At 37.7% G+C, this 18,041-nt stretch overlaps 3 protein-coding genes across 7 annotated transcripts in view; 1 reads left to right on the top strand and 2 right to left on the bottom strand.

Moving 5' to 3' along the window:
- The window catches only part of dus1l (dihydrouridine synthase 1-like), a 658,813-nt gene that overhangs the window by 449,121 nt on the left and 191,651 nt on the right, over positions 1 to 18,041 (bottom strand). The gene's annotated exons all lie outside the window — the stretch shown is intronic.
- Positions 448 to 3,208, top strand: ndufab1b (NADH:ubiquinone oxidoreductase subunit AB1b). Its single transcript, XM_079833841.1, has 5 exons — positions 448 to 663; positions 1,304 to 1,426; positions 1,660 to 1,747; positions 1,835 to 1,940; positions 2,033 to 3,208. The coding sequence occupies exons 1-4, from the start codon at positions 493 to 495 to the stop codon at positions 1,924 to 1,926; spliced, it is 474 nt and encodes a 157-aa protein (XP_079689967.1). The 5' UTR covers positions 448 to 492; the 3' UTR covers positions 1,927 to 1,940; positions 2,033 to 3,208.
- The window catches only part of LOC307135206 (trinucleotide repeat-containing gene 6A protein-like), an 87,566-nt gene continuing 76,615 nt past the window's right edge, over positions 7,091 to 18,041 (bottom strand). For 3 of the 4 annotated variants that reach the window (XM_079831443.1, XM_079831442.1, XM_079831444.1), the window contains 17 exons: positions 17,057 to 17,251; positions 16,741 to 16,901; positions 16,520 to 16,597; positions 16,350 to 16,401; positions 16,112 to 16,239; positions 15,194 to 15,325; positions 13,754 to 13,891; positions 13,584 to 13,658; positions 13,056 to 13,494; positions 12,403 to 12,540; positions 12,023 to 12,184; positions 11,742 to 11,882; positions 11,272 to 11,379; positions 10,979 to 11,188; positions 10,805 to 10,872; positions 9,761 to 9,900; positions 7,091 to 8,342 (listed from right to left, as the gene is read on the bottom strand). In XM_079831443.1, the coding sequence (XP_079687569.1) occupies positions 7,967 to 8,342; positions 9,761 to 9,900; positions 10,805 to 10,872; positions 10,979 to 11,188; positions 11,272 to 11,379; positions 11,742 to 11,882; positions 12,023 to 12,184; positions 12,403 to 12,540; positions 13,056 to 13,494; positions 13,584 to 13,658; positions 13,754 to 13,891; positions 15,194 to 15,325; positions 16,112 to 16,239; positions 16,350 to 16,401; positions 16,520 to 16,597; positions 16,741 to 16,901; positions 17,057 to 17,251 (2,741 nt within the window). In that variant the 3' untranslated portion in view covers positions 7,091 to 7,966. The remainder of the gene's footprint in view (positions 8,343 to 9,760; positions 9,901 to 10,804; positions 10,873 to 10,978; positions 11,189 to 11,271; positions 11,380 to 11,741; positions 11,883 to 12,022; positions 12,185 to 12,402; positions 12,541 to 13,055; positions 13,495 to 13,583; positions 13,659 to 13,753; positions 13,892 to 15,193; positions 15,326 to 16,111; positions 16,240 to 16,349; positions 16,402 to 16,519; positions 16,598 to 16,740; positions 16,902 to 17,056; positions 17,252 to 18,041) is intronic. The other variant, XM_079831445.1, reaches the window with a different exon arrangement.

The raw sequence follows: 18,041 nt of genomic DNA, 5'->3' as shown, positions 1-18,041 counted from the left end.
TTATCATTTAAATGGCCATCCATGTATATATATATATATATATATATATATATATATATATATATATATATATATATATATATATATATATATATATATATATATATATATATATATATATATATATATATATATAATTAAATTACATCAATAACTAATAATTAAATTACATATCACTAAAACATTAGTTACATAAGTTATATCTTTAATAAATAATTAAACGAAAGTAAAAAATACAATTAGTACATTCTTGAAACGTTCCTCTAATAGTAATGTCCGTGTTTTAATTATTATTTTGAGTCGGATTTTTTCAATTAATTGGATTCGTTCGCCCTGTTCTACCCGGTTCTACCGTTGGGAACGAACAGTTCGAAAGAACCGATTCGCGGAATAGTCGCACTATGGTCGCACTCCCCCTGACAGAGTGCGCACGCGCATGTCAAACTTATGTCCAGTTTGTCGCAGTGAATTGTGGGATAGAAATTCACAGACATGGCGTCCCGTGTGGTTGCACACTGTGTGCGCTCCGTCATTCGCGCCTCTGCAAGGTTAAATCATGGCAACGCGCTCACAAGATCCGCCTGCGCGCCCCTCGCCTCGACCCAGCGAGCGCTCTCTGTCATTTCATGCGGCCAGCGGACGAGGTGGACTGACCTAGTGCGGGTGAGCGTTCTGCAGATGAGGGATGTTTGTGTGTGGCCTACTGGTGCTGGATTACTGAGTGACCTACCTGTGTCTTTCCGACAAATCTATTCACGCATGACAGCTGACAGACATACACTATTCACAACAAACATCTACCACATTAATGTGACCTGCAAGATTTTAAACATACGTATTTATAGTAGAAACAGCTACTAGTTAACTTAATAAACCGCCCTAGGACAGTACATTTGTATGACCGTGTATCTTCACTGGCGGTTATTGCTCTGCGTCTTTTATTGTAGATCTTATTAAAGGAATAATTAAGGGAAAAAAAGACAATTCTATATTATGTCATTACAAACGTCCATGCCTTCCTTCGGGGGAACACAAAAGATGTTCACAGTAGATTCATAGCCAATTATTTTGACTGTATGGAAAAAAGATACATGTAAATGATGACCGAAGCTCTTAACAGTCTGTCCAACATCTTTTGTTCCATAGAAAGAGACAAATGACACATTTTAATAGCTTCACTTGATAGAAGGAAATAATTTCAGTGTACTATGAATATTTGGTATGCGTGACAAATTGCTTGATATGTTTGTTTTGTATGAAGCCTCTGCTAAATGAATAAATGCAAATGTTTGCATGTCTCTAGATTTCAGGCCCGTCTGTTCATCTGTGTCGGCATTACGGTGATCTTCCACCCCTCACTTTAGAGAACATCCAAGACCGTGTTATGTACGTCCTTAAACTCTATGACAAGATCAATCCAGATAAGGTGAGATACTTCACACTTATTGTACTGTAACATTGCATGGGTCATTTAGTATATTAGTCTCCAAATACTGACATTTGAAGGACAATTATGTGCAATTTACCTGTAGAATGCACACCTGCCTACCACATTTCATACATTTTTCTGTGGATATACTGATTTATTGCAGTTAGTTTACATTTGAGATCTACATATTCCCAGCATCAATCTCTAACATCAATCTTTTCCTCCTAAAGCTTCAAACATCGGTTCATTTCATGAAAGATCTGGGGCTGGACAGCTTGGACCAGGTGGAGATTATAATGGCGATGGAAGATGAGTTCGGTTAGTAGCGGTTTGTTTCAGTTGTATTAAAGCATTCGACAACCGTCATCTCTTGCAAACATTGAATTCTGAATTCAAATTCCACAGGATTTGAGATCCCAGATGCAGAGGCGGAGAAGCTTATGACTCCTGAGGAGATCGTACAGTACATTGCAGATAAAAAAGATGTGCATGAATAGAGGCAAAGCTTATGGTATGTACGCTGTCTTTTGAGCTACAATGCCTAGATTGTTGGTAGTCTATGCGTGCTTGGTTGTAATTTTCTTCTTTTTTTTCTTTTTGCAGGTAGAAGGATTGACTCTGCATTAAACAATATGGATCAGCTGTATCCACTCATTGTCCAGTTTCTGTCATACCATTTTCTGTCTCTCGCTTATGGAGTCAATTGCCTTGTCACGTGTACTATTGTATTTAATGAAAATGTCACTATAAACTCTTGGGAACTTGAGCTGAAAATAAAGCCAAGACTAAATTGTAATTCTTGGGTTTGTCATGACACAAGTACAGCTTCTCACTGGTCCCTCTAGTGGAGGGGAAGTAAAACTACTACTTAACTTACAATGTCAGTGCAGCTGCTGTCTTTTTTTCCCCATCAAAATATTGCATCCTTCACCAGTTTAAAATGCATAGATGTCTGCAAGCAATTTGTAAGATGTTTCAAAATGTGTGGTGCTTTAAACACTTCTTTGAGCAGCCCGACATACTGGCCGAAGCAGATAGGTGAGTGTTTAGGAAACCTCAAGGTCCCACATGACTGTTCCATTGGATGCAATTACAAATAATTCAAATTCAGACTGATTTGAGGACCAGTTTGGTTCACATTTTACAGCAGAAACAAAGGTCCATAACTTTTTCAGGCCTCAAAATAATTTCCCTGATTCTGAAATAACCCCAAACTTGTTTGAAAAGTAATTTTTTTGGAGATTTATTTGGTGGCACATTATGCTACACCGTTAAAGGTGTATTGGACCATTTAACTGGCCAATAGAAAACTGGTCTTGGTTCATTACTCAATGTAATCTGCATGTGGCATCACCCAAAAGTTCTGTTACAGTGGAATTATAAAGACCATATATGCAAATGTCATCCATGATTTAGTACTGCAGCATTACTAAAGCGATCAACATGATAGCCATCCTTTATGTAAAATAAAACTACTTTTTCAAGGCCTCTGTTTGGAGTCTGTCGTCACGTAAACGCATGTTTTAAAGGCACTGTTCATTTGTGTGCGTGTCGACCCATGTAATCATGACCCTATGTACTAGTGGGCAAGACCTGCATGGTAAACAAAATGTGTTTTTATAAACCTGTGTTATTTTAGTTGCATTGAGTTACTTCGTTTTTAATTTGAAAGTTCTAGTAATGTTTATTATTATTTTTTTTTTTACATGTCTACAAGTTAATTTTTTAGTTTATTTTAGAACAATAAATTTAAACCAGAAATGTTGCTTTGGCAATTACAAAAAAAAACAAAAAAAAAAAACATGTTCTTTATGGCACTAAAATTGGTTCTTTGCTCGTAATCATAGGGGAACCTTTTTAATTGCTGTATAGCATTTTGGTTCTTCAGTGATTCTTCACCTGTTATTTTGCTAAGGTGCTATATAGCACCGCTACCATATACAGAACATGTTAAGATATGGTGCTATATAGCACCAAAAGTGGTTCCTCTATGATTACGACGAAGAACCACTTTAAGTGCCATATAGCACCTTTTTTTTAGAGTGTAGCTGAATTTATTATTATTTAAAGTAATGTTTTTGATGGTTTTAGATAACTATAATAACCCTGCAAGTGAGTGATGATCGTCTTCAACATTTCCTTTTGGAGCTCTCTGGCAGTGCAAAAATAACTAACAATAAAATAAATATTATGCTCCACATAAATGTTGTGTGATGAGGCCCTTGGTAACTACTCATGAACTACATATTTGCACAGGTCTAATGGCAAAACATTTGAGTCATTTTTTTTCCCAATACAAGTGCGACATGCAAGTGTTTTCCAGCTGCATTTGCTGTAAAAGTATATTGAAGAAAGAAAAGAAAAAACATTGCACACCATGTCACTGTTAGGCTTTATTGCGGGTTGTACCCAAGTTATACAGCTTTGTATTCAGATATCAAGATCAGGACTTTACAAACAGTTATGATCAGTCTACAAGTACAGCCAACAAAAGACCTAAAAACTACTCTATTACCTCAACTACCTCGTTACATATGCACTTAAGGGTACTAAAATTGAAAACCAAGCAACAAAGAAAAAAAGAAAAAGAAAAACAGCATTACAGGAAACATTCATCACTACACATTTGAGTATCTACCATGTTTTACTAGACTAAACCTTGTGTCAATTGTTACCAATACAAATAAGGATTGTCCTTCAAAAAGTGCAGTTCCCCAAGTTAAAATTCTAAGATGACCCCAGGAAGACGCTGAAAAGAACTTCCTGCTCATTTAAGTTATCTTATTGATGTTTGTTTCTATTAATTTTCAAACAGTCTACCAAAGCAGTGTGCATATAGGTTACATGTGAGCAAAACTATTTCTGGACAGACCGCTAGAAGAATTTGCCATTCAACAGCCCGTTCAGTGAGGAGCGCCGTGAAAAAGGAAACGTTAATGCAACCCTCCGTTTGCTACAACTGGCCAATTAATGTGACGAAAGCAAATTTCAATCATGGCACATTTACAGGAAAAGTATTTTTTAAATCCGACCACTACCGAGGTCAGGATTTCAATAAGCAAAGACACGAACATGGAAGCCTCACCCTACACTGCATAGACTCTCTTAGAATTTCCCCATGGTGGAAGTTTCGATTTAAACTCTCGTTCGTCCATTTCTTGTGCTGGTTTTACTAAAGCTTTTTGGGTTTATAATAACAACATGACATACTCACAGTTTAAGTCAATTGCCTTAGCACATTGTTCAACAGTAGGAACCATTTAAAAGACATGGGTATATTTGCTCACAGGATAAATCAGAAAAGAATGACAATTTCAGTACAAAAGTAGAATGTCAGGCCAAGTCACTTTTTCGTTTCCTCTACGTTCAACCTGGCTATAAAAATGGGGATTGTACATTGCTCATGAATATTCTCGAAACATCCATTTTGCAAGTGACATTTGAAACGCATACATTGTCCGGCTTTTACAAAACAAATCCCTTTCCTCCCCCTACTCGATAATTTGGCATGACTGTGAATTATCAAAATGTCTCAGCATGACAGTTCTGTCCAACACCAAACAGCTGCACATACATAAAACAAAATTAGGAGGGAGGGGTGGGGGAATGAAAGCAAAAAAACAACAACAAAGTGAATAATTAAAAGTGGAAACAAACTGGGTGCCAATGGCTTTTCCCTACACTTTCAAAGTTCACTTCAGAAAAACAAAGCCGCGAAGAATAGGGAAACTAGCACGTTTGCCAAGACGGCAGGAAAGAACCCATTCAGAACCATTGGTAAACCTCAGCGCCGCACTTCCAGAACGGACTAACGCTATCCTGGATGCATACGAACATGTAACTAAAGCACAAAAGATTGAGCAATCCACATCGAGGGAGTAAACAAAGTCACGGCAATCCGATCGGTGATACCTGCAGTTATACGCCCCCATACAAAAGGAGAATACTCGGGCTCCTGATGCGCAGGAATGGAGTGGACCACTCAAATACGCAGGCACAAACGCATGCTTTAAAGAGTCTAGCCAATGTACACAAAGAATAAAAAGACAAACAAAAGTCCTGTCCAGTCTCCAAAGCTACGAGCCGCCTCCAGAACACAAATACAGTACAAGCTTCTCTAGTTCATTATGTACACCAAGTGCAATTACAAAAACTCATTTTTCGGCTTTCGTTATGTAGTTTCTCTCCAATGTTCCACTTAAAATTAGTCAGACAAACAAAATGAGATAAGTCAGGTCTGGAATTAAGTAAACAAATCCTTTGATTGAAGTATATTTGGTAAAGCAGTTACTTAAAATGGTTCAATACTGGCACGCAACCATAAAGTGAGGGTAATACTCAGGGTTTTGTACGATGAGTCATTAAATATGGATAAGTTAACACGCCACGCAAGTTCTACTTCTCAAATAAAACAAACTGGAGAAACAACAACAACAACAACAACAACAGCTTAAACAAATATTAAGGTCCATGGCTTAGCCTAATGCTGACATCTTTCTCTCCCTCTCGCTCTTGAAGCGTCTTATAAATTGTGCACCTAAAATATAGTACAATAAAAGGTAAATAGTCTGTAAATCTATGCACATCATTTAAACTACCAGCAATAGATTACATTCACCTCTAATCCAGCCTTCCTTGGCCACAAGTACAGAGGCAAGCCATTTTCAATGACAAACCAGCTTCGAGGAAGGGGAAAAGTGGGGGGGAAAGGGGAAGACGAAAAAAAAAAAAAACCCTAAATAAAATTAAAATAAAATGGTAATGAGCAGCCAAAACATTGATTTATTAATATTGTAAGGAACTTCAGATTAACACAACCAAACTGTACACATTACAATCATTTTCTATTTGTAAACAGTTAAAAGCCACTTGACTTGTTGCATCTTCGGACACAATTTGAATCAAGGCAATGAAATGTGGACGACTTTTGCACTGTTAAAATAACCAAACAAGATTTTCTTTAACACCAGCTCTGGCGATGAGTGTAAGTATATATATGTGTGAGTGTGTGTGTGTGTGTGTGTACACACACACACACACACACAATCAAACAACGTATACGCAAATTGCTGAAACATATAAAACATTACTTCAGACAAAGAAAAAACGATTCTGTAGGCCGAGTCATTGGCCACAGTATGCATAGTTACAGATTTCTGCTTTTTCTTATGACATTTGACAGTTACTTCGACAGTCACAAAGCGAAAAACATTTAGCCACACAGTGGGAAAAAGGGAAGGACTAGATAGTGATTCAGCAAACCATATCCACTCATTAATAAAAAGACAGCATATTCGAAAAGCAGTATGTAGAATGTCTCCAGCTTAAAGCAGTTATTTGGCAGAGAAAAACTTACAGAGCTATAAGTAGTTTCAGTGCTAAAAGTTGGATTTTCCTACAAGGAGTTTCTATGGGGGAAAACTGGCTATATTTCCTGAGAACCATGCTGGTTATTTAGCAGACAAGAAGAATAGATAAAATAACCAATGACATGGCCAAACACTGATCAGTATTCCCAGAGATAGAAAGCTTCGTCTTCATCCTCAAGATTTTTTTTTTTTGTTTGTTTTCTTTTTATGATTTTTTTTAATGATTTTTTTATTTTATTTTATAATTTTTATGATTTTTTTTTAAATTCTTTATGCATTTTTTTTTATTTTTCCATTTAAAATAAAAGGAAGAATGACCATACTTTCCCCCCCTCAAAAAGTTTTGTAAACAAGAGGGCACAATGTGACGCCTCCAAAACAAAATTGAAAGCCTATTTTGAAAGTGCTGTTCCCCCTGGCTTGCAGGTCGGGTTTGCAAGTCACAGCTGTGGCTACAGTTTTTTACACTGCAGAGCTAAATTCTTTAGTTTTAAAACAAAATTGGTGCAATACTTATTTCTGTAATATCATCAAATAATCCTAAGTCAGCATCTATATCTTGATCTCGAACTCCACAATACCACAATAAGGTAGGCGTACATCAAGGCATAGTAGAGCGCACACTTTAAGAACATCCTTGAGTAAACAACTACACTGGAACTGTCGGCTCCCTCCATATTGCAGATTATACTGAGAAAAACCACATTCAGTGCAAAGTTAAAAAAGCTCAAACTCCAACATTGTCAGCAAACAAAATGCAAATAATAAAAACAAAACGAAAAGAATTGGAATTCAAATAAACATGATGAATAAACAGATGAGCTCAAATGAAGCTTTTTTCTGTATGAAGAGCACTACCTGGAAGTGTAAATACATCCTTTCACATTATAGAATTGGCCTGCATGATTCAAGTATTCAAACTGATATGTTTTGGGCTAAAACAAAGTGGACATATGTGCAGAAAAAAAACGTAACTTGTTTCCACAGGGTGACCCCGCATTGTTTTTTTTTCTTTTTGTAAGTGAAGAAAGTCTAACTAGTGCCATTTGATTTTTTTTTTAATATATAATATATATATGGTCATATGATTATGATTAACTATTTCCACATTGAGGTCACGGGTTTGTATGTTTTTTTTTTTGTCAGAAGTCAGAAGGTGAAAGATGCACTACATGGACTCCCCACCTCCTGTCAGATGGTCAACAGGAAGGAAGGAGCTGATGGGGGAGGGACTGTTGATTCGCCCCCCCTCACCGCCACTGGGGCTGCCCCACAGGCTCGTGGAGTAATTGGGAATGCCCCAGAGAGACGAGCCGTGCAGGTCTCCGCTACCAGCTCCTGACAGCCCGCTGCCGTTCCAGTGATTTGGATCAGTGCGGTTTGGGTAGGGGTGAGAACCCTCGATGGATCCGATCCGATTCTGAGAAGAGCCCAGCGTCTGCCAGCTGGGAGAGGCAGTCATTGACTGACCTTGTGCAAAGAAACGATTAATTTCCTCTTCACTAGCAAACTCTGCGAGAATAGTAGTGTTCCCTAAAACACACCTGGAGGAAGAAGAGAAAGAGCAGAGCCTTTATCAGTATATCATACAAGTCTGTGTGAACTCCAGCATGGGAATCTGGAAACCGTTTTGCATAGAGGTTGCCACATTATTACAGTTTTTCAACCGTAGCAGAAAACAGAAAACATATATACCTCATTTAAAACTCAGCCCAATGCATGCAGATTTTTTGGGTTTCTGCTAAGAGTGTATTTCAGTGAATGACTGCACTACATCACGGTATAAAATGTCTACCGTTGGAGATTTTGCTATATTGTGTATATCGCAGTATGTAAATATATAGCACTATTGACACTTCAGAGTGATGCTTGATGTTAAAAAGAGTTATTAAACACAATAAGCAGTGAAAAAGTCACTGACTGACAGCGTAAGCTCGTGCACAGAAAGCGTCTCTCAGTATGAGATTGCAAATTCAGTTCCCTTTCACGTCTTATTGTGCTTGAATGGTCGAATACAAATGGAATTATGTTAAAATGCCCATCGTGCAGAGTATTCATGTAGACACAGCCGGTTATGTCTCAAGTGAAAAGTAAATAGCTGGGTGTAAACCAGATGTGTATCAGTATAATGGAGCCGTGTGATTGGTCTTAAAGTGACAGCAGCCTAATATAAAACAAAAGACAAAATAACTTACTGCTCTTGACTGAATAAGAATATATTTATATTTAATTCATACAATGAAGACTATGCAATATTTTTTACATTTGATTATTACATTTCTGTACTGTTGTATTTGTCCTATTGTTTGTAATTTGCTGCTTTTTTCTTATTTTTAATAACAGAAATTAGATTAAAAAAAAATCTATATCATATTATATATCGTTATTGTGAAAGATTTTTCTCACACCACACGAATTTGGTCATATCGCCCACCTCTACCAGGCGGCCAGTGCAAACTTTCAAGGGGGCCGCAAGAACACATTTTGGTTTTTAGCCCTGGAAGTGTCATGTGTGCCACTGGCAATTTTAAATGTTTATTCATTATTTCTAGTTGTGCTTGATATTTCATTGTTAAAATTCTTCTCAATCTGTCTTGGAGTCAAAAAGATTCACAACCACTGCAATACTGAACTGCATAAGCCGATTTCTTAATGGAAGAACATTATTTTTAACATGAACTGACAGTCATTTAATTTGATACAGGAATGTATCAAACCTCAAAACAGTAACCATGCACCACAAGAAAACATGAGCAGTCCATTTTCAAAAAATTCTTATTCTTACAAGAATAAACCAATCAATGCTTTTGATGAATCTAGTTATTCCAGGCGGAAGTAGTCAAGTTACGTATAGCTGAAATAAAAGAACTCACCTACTCTTACACTGCTCAGTAATTATTAGAAATCATATTATGATTTCTGTTCTTTACCCGCATTGAAAAAAAAAAAAGGATGAACTTACATGTGCAGTGACTTCTGGGCTTTTGCCGCCTCCTCCTTAGAGCTGTAGCAGACGACAGCATTGCCATGGGGAAGGTTCAGATGGAATGTGATCAGTGGACCGTGCTGCATGCACAGAGTTCGCAAGGTGGAGCCATCAATCTGCAAAACATGGACATGACTTGTTACACAAGAAATTATTTTATTATTAGATATAAAATTATATCTAGATTTCTAGCATTTTCTTGAATAACAGCCATTACTTGGTAATACTATGGGAATTGGCCATTGATAATTATTATTTGATCATAGTGAAATCATATTTATATGAACAAAAGGAGGACTACATGTACAACAAAAGGTGATCCTGGACCACAAAACCAGTCAAAAGAAAAATCAGGTGAAAGCTGAATAAATAAACTTTCCATTGATATGGTTTGTTAGGATAGGACAATATTTGGCCGAGATACAACTATTTGAACATTTGGAATCCGAGGGTGCAAAAAAAAACCAAAAAAACTTTAAAAGGTGTCCAAATGAAGTCCTTAGCAACACATATGACTACTACTACTACTACTATATTTACGGTAGGACATTTACAAAATATCTTCATGGAACATGATCTTTACTTAATATCCTAATGATTTTTGGGATAAAAGAAAAATCTATCATTTTGACCCATACAATGTATTGTTGGCTATTGCCACAAATATACCTGTGTGCCTTATGACTGGTTTTGTGGTCCAGGGTCACAAATGATACTACTTAAAATCACCTGGATTCTGTCAGGCATGCAGAATAAAGTGTTTGTGTGCCTGACAGATATACGTTTTTCTTTTAAACCTTTAAAAAGTATAAATATTATTATTAGTATAGTATAAATATAGTATTAGCGATTGATAATTATTCATAAAACCCTAAACTGCCAAATACAGTGTTGATTAATAGTTCTATAGTACATTTTCACCCTGCAATAAAAAAAAAATCATGAGTACAGAAACAGGCAGTGTGAATGCTATGGACTGTTAAAATAAGTCCATACAGCCCAAATCTTTAAACTTCTTACCTGAGGTGTGAGGTTTTTGAGAACAAGCCAATTAGTTCTCCCTGAGCTGCTGTCACCCCAGCTGGAACCTGTGAACAATGATCATTTCAATTGTCTCTCATTTCTTTAAACTCTACAATACTGACACTGTTATTAGAGTTTGTACAGGTGAAAGGGAATATAACTGTGACTAACCAGAATTGAATCTGGATTCAGAGCTACCCCAGCCTGTCATTCTCAGAGAGCCGTTGTCCCAAGATGAGGGCTGTTTCTGGCCAGTCAGGCCAGGTGGAGGGCGGGACGGAGCAGAGATACCTTTCGAGGGGATTGGAACCTTCCACAGCTCATGAGCCAAAGAGGTGTTGGTGACTGTACCAGGAGACCATTTGGAGTCACTGTTTCTGGCTGCAGGGAAGAAAACTGAACGTTAATGGAAAGTACTTGAACCACAGGCCGGTGTAGCTTGGCCTAAATAGTAGTAGACCAACCTGAAGTGCTTTGTGCTGTACTGCTGAGGGAACTATTGTGGTTGGAGGCACGAATGGATGTCCAGGCACTATTTGAAGGCAGCGTGGTGTTAAGTGATGAGGATGGCCCTGGAAGAACAGAAACATTTAATATTTCATCGTTGAAAACACCAACACATACAACTCAGCAAATTACAGTATCACTCAGTTTGGGCTCAGTAAGATTTTTTTTTATGGTTTGAGCAAAGTCTCTTTTGCTCCAAGACTGCATTTATTTGATCACATTTGAGTAAAAACAGAAATATTGTGAAATATTACAATTGAATGCAACTTGTGTATTTTAATATATTTAAAACTTAAGTTGTAACTTGTAACTTACTTTTTGATCAATTTAATACATCCTTGCTGAATAAAAAAATAATTTATTTCAAATCTAACCGACCTCAACCTTTTAAACAGTAATGATATAGCTGGTTTAACAGATCACTTACCATTGTTCCTGTCCCTGAGGTGATCAACATCCCGGACTGTATTAATGGAGAGATTATTAATCACACTGCCAGGAGTGACAAATGGGTCAGTTTCAGGATCAATGTTTGGATATCCTTTCCAGGGCTCACCAGGACGGAACTCTGCAAAATAAACATAACATGGTGAGCTCATTTATGCCACAGCGACATGCTCAACCAGCTGAGCTTCTCTGTAATCATTCATTTCAATGAAAGATTTGACTGGAACATGTAAAGCATTTATGAAGCAAATGGGTCTGAACCTGGTGGCCAGTTGACATTGGTGGAACCATGAGGTGATTTGGCACGGCTGGGCCAGCCATCTCCCACAGAACCAGGAGGACTGATGGGAGTGTTACTGGCATTGATGAAGTCATATGGACCAAAGGGTGAGTCTTCAAGCCTCAGGCCAGATGCTATAGCACCTATAATAAAATCACATCCATCAGACTTTTCGATAAGATAAGTTTAGGGCTGCACAACTGACAAAAATTACTGTTGATTATTTTCCTAAACAGAAAAAACAAATGGAGCATTTAAATGCACTAATTGACATCACAATTAATCATATATTTTTTTCATATCAGCTGTGAAGCTACAACTGATTTACCAAAAAAAAAGATTATAAAATGGGGAAACCTACCAGATTTGCTGGGGTTTTGATCAAGTGGCGAGTTAACGGAAATATCCATGGCAGTCCACTTCTTCAGACGGGACTGTGGCTCCTTAAATCCAACACTATTAATGTCAAGGTTGCTTACATTCAAGTTTGAGTTCAAACCTAGAGGAATACAACAAAATAAATTTAAAAAACAAACAAAGAAAATGCATATCCTGATAGAAAATTAAGTGAATATTTCTGGTATACAGGAATTAACAGCAGCAGTTCTAACAAAAAGATTGTTACATTCAATTTAAATGCACTCTAATTCTAATTGTTTATTTCGGGGACGGCGTCGCAACAACACTGGCTTTTGTGTGACACTGCTCACACCCCTATTTGTGTCGACACTGATTGGTCAACGCAACAAACTTACAAAAAATGACAGAGTGCACAAAAACTGTGGGAAAGCATATGGTAGGGCGACAAGCAAAAACAACCTTATTATTGTCAAGCGGCAGAAATTATAAGTAGAAGCACCATACATATGCCAGCCAAACATTGGACTTTCAATCAAATAATAAGGTTCTGAAATCAAAAGGTTTTGCAACATAGCATTGTTTTGCATTTCCCTCCAATACAAAATGCAAGAAGAAATGTAGCTGGGGACAACAAAATAGATAGACTGTATTCACCTCTTGCTGGCAGAGAGCTGCTGTCAGGACAGAAGTTCTTTCCTACACGAGGGTTGATGGGAGAGCCTGGCACCATGTGGCCATTGCTCATAGGTGGGGCTAGGAGGCTATGACTTTGACTAATGCCAGCTGGCTGATAGCCTGACATGTCAGAGGCAAACATTGTGTTGGGCTTGGCAGCTTGGTGCAACATAGAGTCAGTCTGGCCTATATTAAGATGGGGAGGACACCCACCTAAAGGGAAATTACTGAACGAGCTCATGGAACTTTGTTCTTTCTGCAGGTCAGAGGCATTGGGGGGCATGAAGTTCTCCATATAGGACTTGAGGCTAGGTTGGTGCAGTGAGGGTGGCTGAGGGGAAGTCTGCTGCTTCATCAGGGAGGGATCAAGATGGCGAGGAGGCTGGATCATCTGCTGGGACGGACCCAAACCACGACCCTACACATCATCACAAATGGAAAATGATATGTCAAACGAGCCAAGAAAGAAACAAACAAACATATAAGTTGGTCCAAGAGATCACAAACCTGCTGTTCCTGTTGCTGGCGGCTGTTAACAGGCATTGCCCTCTGGTTTTGCGCTTTTTGCTGCAAAAGGAGACGCTGGGACCGGAAAAAAAAAAGTCATGTATTGCTGGGAACATGGTAACTTATCAGTTAAATATCTTCTAGGCTGTTACTCGCAGTGAGATCAATACCTGTAACTGATTAATCTGAGAAAGCTGAGACAGTTGGTTGAGCTGAGACAGCTGGTTCAGCATAGCCACCTGCTGTGGGCCAAACAGAGGGTTCAGACCTCCATTATTGGTAGAGTACTTCAACAGGGGTGGAGGAACCTACGAAGAGAGATTGTACACATTTGTTATTAACTTTATGAAAAATGTATAGATTAATTTTACAAAATTAAATTTATACTGTCTTTTTAATTGCATTTTTTTTTTAATCACAAAGATCACAATTTTTCGATTCGATTTTTTCCTCACTCTACTAAATTAGTTAATTTATTGATTTCCAGGTGTGGAAACACACTGGAAATGTCCTGATACTTTTGGACTGTGGGAAACCTGTAGACATGTGCCGGAATACAATAATACAACACATCACGATAATGAACATGCACAATATTGTTATTATGGGCATTCCAAAATACAGTGAATAATTATTTATTACGAATTATTCCGATTTTCTGAATGCATTAACAACACTTTACCCATCAACAGTTTAAAATGCACCGCTGTTTGCAGCTTCAAAGAAGCACAACTGATGTACAAGCTTACAGCGCATGAGAAGCACATTGCTGAAGGAGTGAAGGAAACGCGCTGAATGAAAATAAACATTCAATCTCTTGACAGCAGATGGTGCTGATGGACCAGCATAAATGCGGCCATTACCCCAGTTCATGTTTAGAAGGAAAGTTCAGATTCAGAGGAACAGTTCATTTTCAGAAGAAACATTCATGTTGAAAAACTGTTAATAATAAAGACAGAGTAGATTGGATCAGTTGTGCTCCTTTTTTGTGTGGAATACTTGATGCGGCCCAGCCTGACCAAGAGTCTACCTCCAGCGGCCCCCAGATAAAATTAGTTTGAGACCCCTGCCCTAGATACTGATTGAATATGTTCTGATTATTTATTGTTCAGTCACACTTGACAATAAGGCTCCATTATTTAACATTAGTTAACAATCTGAAATGAATGAAAAATACTTCTAAAGCATTTATTCATCTTAGTTAATTTCAACATTTGATAACACTTTATTAAAATCAAAAGTAAACAGTTGTATTTTTAGCTAACTTTATCAAAGACTAATAACTTCTGTAACAAATGCAGCTTTTGCTCATTGTTAATGTTAGTTAATGCATTAACTAACATTAGGTAACATTTTAACTAAGGTGACCTTATTGTATTTTCTTTATAATTCTTTTGCACTTTAATTTGTTTGAAACATTTGTTTTTGTGTATTGCTTTATTGTATTTAAATGTTCAGTTATTTTTATTACAAGAAAAGTTATTAAACCTGTTATAGTACACTTTTTTGCAACTTATTTCAATATCGTGATAATACCGTCACATGCCTAGAACCCCGTTTACAACACAGCTTAAATCTGAGCTGACCTCTAGAAACCCAAGTGCCGTTACCTGAGAGGGAAGTAGTGGAGGAGGCACTTGGTTGCGTAGACTGGGCTGAGCGGAGTTTAGAGGTTGTGCTGGAGGCTGCTGGGCGTTCCGGCCTTGTGCTGCTGCATTACTGACACTGTACATGTTTACATTCTGTGGAGAAACACAAACACCCCACATGTAAATAATGAGCATCCGCCAGTCCAGTGCATTCACAGCTTCACCAGAAAAAAACACTAGGCCACCAGAGAAAGACATTAACAGCCACAGAAAAAGACATCGAAAGCTTTGTTAGCGTTCTGTTTTGGCATATTTTAGGAAGTGGAGAGTTTTCATTTAGTTAGGGAGGCAATAGGAAAATTGGGATAAGAAAGAGACTACGACTCCTGAAAGACTTAAAATGTTAAATACTCCATGAAATTGATTGAGGCATTTCCTTGTGAAACAGGAAGTTTGGGCTAGGACATATGAAATGTCTTGTCACTTTTTAAAACAGCCTTCAGTCACATCACAGTTATAAATCATTTTTATGTGCCCCTGAGCACAAAAATCTGTATGTTTTGGCCTGTTTTCCTGGAAGACTACAAATTTAAAATATTTACATCTGTTAAAGAGATTACTTTACTTTTAGAAGTACATTAGCATATGACCTCAAATCTAACAGACATGCTTTAAACAGTGGCTCTCAAATTTCCAACAAACTTAAATTAACAAAATAAAATAATAATAATAATAAATAAATTATTAGTTAGTTCTTAACTTCAGGAATACTACAATTTGACTAATTTGCAATAAAACATAAATTTTTACATCTTAAGGTCTTTAAGTCGCATTACTTTCCCATAGAGGGTGCTAAAGCAACCAACAAGCAAAAGTAACAGTCACTGTGTTCAGAGTGAAGGCTCCATTACGGCTACAGGTGACTAGGAAATAACTGACCTTATCCATATAGGGATTACGGTCTATGGGAGAGTCTTTGTGCATCTGGTGACGTGAAGCAGGATTTTTTCCGTACTCTCCCATATTAAGAACATGCTTGTCAACATCAATGCGTTTGTCTGTCATTCCTGCGGAATATAAGAGGAATTTATACATTTTACAAAATCATGCTAGTATTCATGGACTGTGACAAACATCACTCAATATCAGCAGTAGAAGAGCATGTGAAGAGACCTACCTCCAGACATATCCATCTTATTGCTCTTCATGGAATCTTCAGCAGAATCCCTCTGTAAAGAGACATGGAAGCGTAAGCATGCTACCTAATATGCCACCTTTGCAGTCACCTAATATTTAGTGTAAACAGGATTCACAGGAAATTGCAGCAATCACACTATTAATCCTTACAGGGTACATGTTGTTGAACTGTTTCACAAACTGATTCATCATAGGAGAATCATCTTGCTTGTTGGGTCCTTTGTTCATCTAAGGAAGAAAAGGGTAAGCATAAATAAGCAAGCAGAATGTACACATAATTTTGTCACGTTAAGTCCTTGCGACAAAACTGTAAATTCAGTGAATGATTCTTTAAGTAGTTCTGCCAGGCTAAATCAGGTCTGAATTATTACCTTTAGAGGCATCTTCTTGTAGGGCCAGTTTCCAGTTTGGTTCATTTCCTGTGATGGATTGTTGTTCCACATGCCTATCTCTACTTCCACTTCCTCCTCCCCCCAGTGTCCTGTCATAGACATCTCCTCTCCACACCAGTTGTCTTGCATAGGTTTAGATCCTAAAAAGACAAATTCAAAGAGAAAAAAATTAAATAGTGGAGGGGGGTGGGGGGAATAATCACTGAACATAGTTTTTCTGGGGGGGAAGCAAACAAACATTGGGTTCAAAATAAATCAAAGAAAGTTATTTGCTCCAATTGGAGATGTGACATACCAGATTTGTACTGTGATTGCTGTCCTACAGCAGCTTTGCCCCAGCTACTGCTCCCTGGTTCTTCCCAGCTGGAACCTGCATCAACAGGCTTTCCCCAAGCAGACGTGCCATTGTCCACACTGACAGGTGGAGCAGCATGCTCACCCCAGGTAGAGGACTCCATTTTTTGTGGCCCACCATATGTCTCTCCCCACCCTGTGAGCAGAGAGCAAAACAACAAAAACTATGATTAAAGACTAGGAAACAATTTTATTCGGAACATATGGTGAAGCCAACAATTAAAAGGTATAGTGCTATTTTTTGTAAACAAATTCAATCGTAAGAGCAAAAAAGAATCAGAAGTGTTGTGTATTAGCTACATGGCAAATAACTATGCAACTTATTTGCATCAAAACATAAGGCAAGGTCATAGTTTTAAAACGGAAATCTATTAACAGGAACAATGCAATTAATTTTTACAAATAAACTCCAAAGTGGCATTGGACTGCACTTGCAAACTTTCCAATGACCCAAATCCAACCCTTGCGTAAACATGCTTATGTAAGTTTTGTTTACTCTGAAGTCCTTCTAATGGATCAGCTTACATTTAACCACTGAGGTTTTTGTACTTTCACCATCCAGCATATGCCCTGAATACCTCCTTCAAAAATAGCCCTGTTCATGTGTGCCCTCCTGCTCAAGTTGCTGCCATATGACTGCACCATCGGTCAGAAATGTAACCCAAGCCTATTTTTCCCTGAGCACAGCTCATCTACAGCCAATTTCAAATGAAGTGGGAACACTATTTGAACATTTACCTTTACATTCCCATTTAGCAAATAATGCAAAACAAATGAAAAGGCTGCATTTCTACAATGTATATACATTTCAATATACTTCATGAATATATTTATATATAGACATGCACACAAACACTCGTTCATAAGTTCAGAGCTTGTCAGTGCAGGAGGTATTAGAGGAAAGGGGTGGGAGGAAAAAGTGCATC

This window comes from Gobio gobio, assembly GCF_949357685.1.
Source record: "Gobio gobio genome assembly, chromosome: 1".
Taxonomy (NCBI): domain Eukaryota; kingdom Metazoa; phylum Chordata; class Actinopteri; order Cypriniformes; family Gobionidae; genus Gobio; species Gobio gobio.
The sequence above is the reverse complement of the archived record's forward strand: the minus strand, read 5'-3'. Positions and strand labels throughout refer to the sequence as shown.